Consider the following 7,500-nt stretch of genomic DNA (forward strand, 5'->3'; position numbering starts at 1 on the left):
CAAATAAATTTGGAGGATTATATAAGCGATCGTCAATATGATAGCCGTGGTCGTTTTGGTGAAATACTATTAACGTTACCGGCATTACAATCAATTTCTTGGCAAATGATCGAACAGATTCAATTCGTTCGATTGTTCGGAGTAGCCCATATAGACAATCTTTTGCAAGAGATGTTATTAGGCGGTGCGGCTGCCGAATTGAACGGGAATTCTACCCCAATGCCAATGTCAAATGCTCCTGGAAGTTATGTAAGCAGTAATGAGAGTCCTAGCAGTCCATTGACACCTGCCAATGCCGGTGGTGGTCCACTGAGTCCACAAGATCATATGTTAGCGGCTGGCAGTCCCGTCATTATTCTTAGGGATCTAACACCTATTTCATCGCAGGAAGACGTGACTACCGTCGCTGGTTTTAGATTATTCAAACAGGAACCCAGCCTTGAAACTGAATCAACATTCTGACTAGACGAAGAAGAAACCTGATCATGACCAATATAGAATTCTATTACCATTGATTCGAACAAAATTCGTTTTATCAAGAAAAATATGATTATGCCTTTCATTATTGTTATTATCATTATTACTATTTTATTATTATTATTATTATTATTATTATTATTATTATTAAGATTATTATTATTATTATTATTATTATTATTATTATTATTATTATTATTATTATTATTATTATTATGATCATCATTATCATTATCGATCATCTAATTTCATTTTAATCCTGTAGCTTATATAGATTTACTATAGGATTGATACGAAATTCCGATAACACTTTAATTATCATTTTAAAATCATAGGTGAACCAACTGATAGAACCTACCCTCCCCTCTCTTCCTCCAATCGACTGCTGCATAGATATAACGGGCAAAATATTGGATCGTACTTTATAAGATGCACGACTTTTTCTTTACATATATTTTTTCTATACATACATACATACATATACATATATATATATGTTTTTTTTATTATTATTACTCTTTCTTTTTTAATTATTTTTTCATATTTTTATTTGCATTTGTTATATACCAAAAGCAAGAAAAAGAAAAAAACATTGATATAAACACTGAATATATAGAAAAAAAAAAAAAAAAAAGTAATTATTATTCCATACTTTTAAACTTTTAAAATATCGCGAAAATAATAAAAATATGTTACACGAGAAAAGATTAGTTTCCTTACAATCACAAATATATAATATCCATATTTTACTTATTCATATTTGATAATATTTGATATCTGATAGGGCCTTCCTATGAATATTTTCTTTTTCAAACGTCGATTGCAAGTAACTAGTGAAATTAAATAGTAAATGAATAGCAAAGGAAAGGGATTGATTGACGGTCAGACGGATAACAAATTGATTACCTATGATTTAAATAAATAACATTACAAATTGTCAATTAAATAATAATTAATATTTAAAGTGTTATCAGATTTTTTATGGACCAACCTTATTGATCGATATGAAATATGAAATTTCATTACGTACATGTATATATATATGTGAAATTTCCTTATAAATATATACGATATATATATATATAAAAAAAAAAATATATATATATATATAAGAAGTATATATATATTAGAAAAAGGCTTAGAAATTTATTACTATAGATCATTTAATTATATTTACTTTTTTTATAAGCGTTGAATCATGAGCTAGATGATGTCTTCAAGTTTGCCTTCCAAAAAAGGAAAAGAAACAGAAAAAAAAAAAGAGAAATGAAAAGAAAAGAAGAAAAGAAGAAAAAATATAAAAAAAAAAGAAAAAAAAAATAAGGAGGAATAAATGAATTAAGGAATGGTTACTTCGAATCGGAGAGATAAAAGTTACGTACACATATACATACATACATATACGACGAGATTATCAATCAGAATAATCGAACAACGAAATTGTTTATCTTGTACGAATATGATCGAAGATGAGTGGTCTCTTTTAACGATTCCTCTGTATGATTTTCTTTTCTCTCTTTTTCTTTTTTCGAATTAAATCCGCACCTGTATAAATAACAATCGATCATCGAAAAGATAAATGAAATAAGAGATAAGATCGTATCTCGACTTAAACTGACGCCATTTAACAGACATTGGCATTCTTTTTTCTTATTTTTCTTTTCTCTCTCTCTCTTTCTCTTTCTCTTCCTTTTGGTGAAAAGTCGGGGAGAATTGAAAATCGACATTCGAGCTTACGAGCAATGTATGTAATTTTAAAAATGTCAAGATATGATAGAATTATTTAATTACGTTGTTTAAGATGTAAGAGAAGATTCTTCAAGGTTTTTTGTATATATATATATATATATATATATATATATATATAGTACCAAAAAAAAGTGCCAGTGGTGATTTTCAAAATCAATAATTTTTTCTTGAGATTTTGTAAGCTAATCTCTTTTTTTTTCTTTTTTTTTTTCTTCTTCAAATTTTTAAATCACAAGCATAACTTGTTAAAACTACAAGACTAACTACAAACTTAAAAAGGCTTGAAATAGAATAATTGATTTTTGGTATAGCCTATGAACTTTTGGCCCAGTCTGTGTATATATATATAACTAAATAGAATTGTATATATAAATAATAATGTTCATTTCGATATTGCATTGGCTTCGTGCTTGCCGAATTATTTGAAATCTTTTATTAATTACTTTAACTTTTTTTTGCTATTTTATATCTTCTTTTTCTATCTTTTTTTTTTCGTTTCTTTTTTTTTCCTTATGAATTCACATAAATTATAAATAACTTAATAATGAACTTTTAAATATCACGAGATATTTATATATAAGAACATGTACCTCGTGTTAGTCTTGATAATCATTGATTTAAATAAATCACATTCCAAACTTAGCGATATTAAGGATAGATTAAGTTAGATTTAAATAAACGTCAAATTAATTAAGTAAAAATATTAAAAAGGATACAAACAAAATGTTTTTATCTTTGAAAATGAATACGATACAAGCCATTACAATGCAATTTATATTAGTAGCACTGTTGGACGGATCATAAATATATTGATAATCTCATTGACAATGATCTCTTCGATGATATCATTGAAAATAATCAATATTTTATGAAGAAAGTCAATGCGTTTTTCTAAGGTGATTTTTAAGGTAATGTCTATGTTGACATAATGGCCGGATAGAAAGCAATAGTATATATATATATATATATATCTCATCTATAGTAATTATATAATTAATAAATCCATTATTATATGATAGAGATATGATTCATCAAATGCAGGCGTTTGTCAGATAAAGTTATAAAATCCCATAAAGTAAAAATATGAGGAATAATATTCTAAATACTACATTACAATGTGATATTTCTATATTAAAACATTATACGAAACAATATACTTGTTGTTTTCGATTTTGTACAGTTATTTAAATATTCATACCAGGGATAACTTCTTTTTTTTTTCCAATGTCATAGTACAGTGGTACGCAAATTATTCATACTTGCGACATCACTATGATTTATTTCATTTTATATTAGTTTATGTAAGAATAGTGATAATATAATTTTTATTTGTATGTTAAAAGTTAAAAGAAAAAAAAAAAAGAAAAAAAAGAAAAAAAAAAGAAAAAAAAAAAAAAAAACAATTTACTATTGCTATTATACGTAATATTCATGAAAATTTCATTAATTCATAGTTTGCGCGCCACTGCCATAGAATATCAGACCATATTAGTTTATTTTGTAAAACGCATAGTCCATTTTGTATAGAAAGTGTTTCAATTGCTATATTGTTAATTTCTTGAACGTATAAAATATAGAAACGTGTACTCCTAAATCATAAACATAAATCCATTAGTTTTAGATTGCTATAGTAAATTAAGTAAATTTTGTATTTTTGTACGAAAAGATTTTACGAACGTTGACTTTTGTAAGACATAATGATTCAAATATAGAATTAAAAAATGCTTTGTTCATTGTGTCTGACAAATGTATGTCCATATGGTACGCAAGTTATTTTATGACTCAATATGAATCATATATTTTATTATATATGATTAAGGTATATATTAACATTACTTAGCTATGGGTTGTGAACTAGACGTTACCATTTTCCATTGCCTGAGTCTTTTCAATATTGTTAACAGTTCAATGGTTGACTGATTTCGTACAAGAAATGTAAATAAACTTTTTATTTGTTATTTAATAACTATAAGCATTTGTATCTTTAAATAAAGGGATATGTGATTTTTAAATTAAGCAGCCTCCTCATTTCTTCTCAATCCTATATAATAGAACTACACACTATTCCCTGTCTAAATAATAAAAAAAATTATTGAACATTCTTTGTTTCGTCAAATTTTCAAATATATCACTTTTCACTTTCTGATTTAATGTATCTTTTGATATGTATATATCTGTTATTGTATAATCTCAATATAAAAATATTAATAAATGATTTTCCTAGTATTAATAAGATATAAAAAAAATAATCTCCTTCTAATTTTACTAAAATAAAATCCCTATACATACAATATGCATGCTAATTATGTTTGCTAATAATCTATTGGCTATCAATTATATGTATATTATATATATTTAAATAGTTAGAATTAATTTAACTCATAATCAGTACGTTTACGTTTCTTAAGATTTGCAGCTACTTCTGATGTTTCTATAATACCAGTACCTTTTTTTAACCATTCGTTTAATTGTACCTTTGCTTTCCTACTAATTAAGAACAAATCTTTTTCTAATCTAGGAAGCTGACTACCCAATGTCAGATCTGAAATAGGATTCTGTGCCCAATCCATGATTAATCTGAATCGACATTTGAAGGTCTGAAAGTTAAAAAGAAATAGGAAAAAAAAAAGAAAAAAATTCCTTTGAATTTAATTTTATATTATAGAAATAATTAAACAGAGTGAAGTAATTTTTAACATGATATTATAAATTAGTAAAGTTATACCAAAACATTAGAGAGAGAGAGAGAGAGAGAGAGAGAGAGAGAGAGAGAGAGAGAGATCAATTTTAATGTTTTTATATGTTAATTTTGTTTACTTACCTCTAACAAATTCTCTGTTAATTTTTCACTTTCTCGAATATTAAAGGTTCTTAAATACATTCCTACTTCATAAAAATGAGGATTCCATTTGCTCAGTGATACTGCGCATGCATCTGCTTGAAGAATTTCTCTGCGTGCAGAATGTAGATATTGAGGTTATAAATATTTATTTATATATATTTTTCTATTAAAAATCATAGTCAATTTAAAAATTAGGTCTTTATAATTCACTCATATAAATGTACAAACCTATAACTATCTTTATATACTTTTGGTAATTCTATGTTGATGAGTGATCCTTGTATTATATTAAGTGGATGAGTTAACCAAACAGGAAATTCTAGTTTTGTTCCTTGTTTTAAATCATCTGAATCATTAGAAATATCTAAAAATCCTGAAAAAAAAGAAATTATATTAATACAAAGAAATCAAAGATTTCAATATTCCGAATTAAATCTAAATAATTGTATTGAGGTTAAGTTTATTAAAAATTTACCTAAACCAGGAAGTGTCACGTCAATCGTACATAATATACGTTCTTCCGTTGCTAAAATATCGTTTATAGAAAAATAATCTGGAACGTAACTACAGCATAACGACATTTTTAATAAAAACACACGAAATATAAAAGAGACGAGACAACTGAACCCATCGAATAAAATAAACACTGACGACGATCATTTCCCGCCTTTGATGTATCTGACACTACGTTAATCAAAATCAAAATACAAATATGTCAAAATTATATTATTTTAGATAAAATAAAAACGAAATAATAATCAAAACGAATTTTTAATAAATTATATACATATTTATATATATATATATATATTAACAATTGTAATAATTCAATGTGTAATAATTTAATAAATTAATTTAATGTACTTCGTTATTATTACATATAGTCACGTGCTATTTAAACGCGGTTAAATTCAAAAGTGCGTACAATTGGGAAAACGATATAAAGACGTATAAGAAAAAAAAACCCACGATATTCTTTTCATTATTAGTTTATTTCGATATTTTAAGATGTATGGACAATTATTACATAATAATTTTATATAATGAGATTTTCCTTTGGTGGTAATTTTTGTAACATTCCACGGTGTATCATCTTTTGTTTTCCCCTTTTCTCCATCGTTCTCACTCTATCTCTCTATCTCTCTCTCTTTCTCTCTCTCTCTTTCTCTCTCTCTCACTCTCTCGCTCTCTCTCTCTCGCTCTCTCTTTCTCTCTCTCTCTCTCTCTCTCTCTAATAATATTCATACACAACATCACTCTTTCACGAAAAAAGAAATGAATTAATGTTCATTAAACTATGAATGAATCATGAAATACGTGCGCTCTTGGTTATTGATCGTCAATTAAACATTATTATTCTTTATCATTACCAATACATTATAATCATTAAGTTTACCATTAATCATTACGATTACGATATAACGCTATTATTAAATCCTCCCATTCGCTTTACTGCCATTCATGTTTTTTTTTCTTCTTCCTTTTTTTGTTTTTTTTTTCGCATCATCTTCATTGTTTTTCCTTTTCTTCCTTTTTCTTTTCTTTTTGTTAATCATTTTTTTTTTCATTTTTTTTTTATTTATTTATTTATTTATTTATTTATTTCATTCGTAATGATAGAAATTACGTTTATCGTACAAGTATAACGGCGAACGTGTTGTATGTCCAGATCAAAAATCTAGACTAGATTGACGATCGACGATCGGCCTTTCTCTCTCTTTTATTTTTTTTTTCTTCTCTTTTCGTTTATTTATGTTTTTTTTTTCTTCTTTTATTCCTTTAAATAACGCGTCGTCGCCAGATTTGGTAGAGTAAAAAGCACTTATGTAGTTACGTAGGTCTTAGCAAGAGGTCTAGGATGAGACCCTTCGAAATTGCCAGATATCGCTATCCTTTTCGAAACATCCCTTTTCTCTCTCTCTCTCTCTCTCTCTCTCTCTCTCTATCTCTCTCTGTCTTTCTGTTTCTTTCTCTGTATGTGTGTGTGTATGTGTGTTATTTTCTTTTTATTTTATTTTGTTCTTCTTTCTCTTTTTCTCCCGTATTCTTTTTTATTTTCTTATGGATATTTAAAGCGAGTTGCGCGCGCGAACTCCCTTTTTTTTTTTATTCCTCTCTTTCTTCCTCTCGTATGTGCTACGAGACGAAATAATTTGTGATTTCTTTCTTGGTGGTTTTGTCTTTTTTTTTTTCCCTTTTGTTTGTTGTTGTTTATTGTTATTATATGTTTTTTTTTACGATTAATACGATCGACTCTCGATAATTCATATCTTGTTCCCTAATTAAAATGGAATTCGATCGATTGATCGATCGATCCATCGATTGATCGAATTATACCTTCTTCCTCTTTTTGGTATTTTGAAAATAAGAAGAAAAAAAAAAAGAAAAAAAAAGAAAAAAAAAGAAAAGAATAAATTCGGATCTCATGATGT

At 26.7% G+C, this 7,500-nt stretch overlaps 2 protein-coding genes across 6 annotated transcripts in view; one reads left to right on the forward strand and one right to left on the reverse strand.

Annotated features, from left to right (window-relative positions):
• Nucleotides 1-1,800, forward strand: part of Hnf4 (Hepatocyte nuclear factor 4) — a 55,352-nt gene extending 53,552 nt beyond the window's left edge. For 4 of the 5 annotated variants that reach the window (XM_035862242.2, XM_035862244.2, XM_035862245.2 and 1 more), the window contains one exon: nucleotides 1-1,800. This exon is cut by the window's left edge and continues 53 nt beyond it. In XM_035862242.2, the coding sequence (XP_035718135.1) occupies nucleotides 1-462 (462 nt within the window). In that variant the 3' untranslated portion in view covers nucleotides 463-1,800. The other variant, XM_085661382.1, reaches the window with a different exon arrangement.
• A 1,794-nt stretch (nucleotides 1,801-3,594) lies between these two features.
• On the reverse strand, nucleotides 3,595-5,734 carry Psf3 (DNA replication complex GINS protein PSF3). Its single transcript, XM_035862252.2, has 4 exons — nucleotides 5,544-5,734; nucleotides 5,297-5,441; nucleotides 5,048-5,177; nucleotides 3,595-4,823 (listed from the first exon to the last, which is right to left on the reverse strand). Exons 1-4 carry the CDS (start codon nucleotides 5,647-5,649, stop codon nucleotides 4,596-4,598), a joined length of 609 nt encoding a protein of 202 aa, XP_035718145.1. The 5' UTR covers nucleotides 5,650-5,734; the 3' UTR covers nucleotides 3,595-4,595.
• Between the last annotated feature and the right edge of the window lie 1,766 nt (nucleotides 5,735-7,500).

The sequence above is a fragment of the Vespa mandarinia genome, chromosome 14, assembly GCF_050613455.1.
Source record: "Vespa mandarinia isolate Hongniang chromosome 14, ASM5061345v1, whole genome shotgun sequence".
NCBI lineage: Eukaryota > Metazoa > Arthropoda > Insecta > Hymenoptera > Vespidae > Vespa > Vespa mandarinia.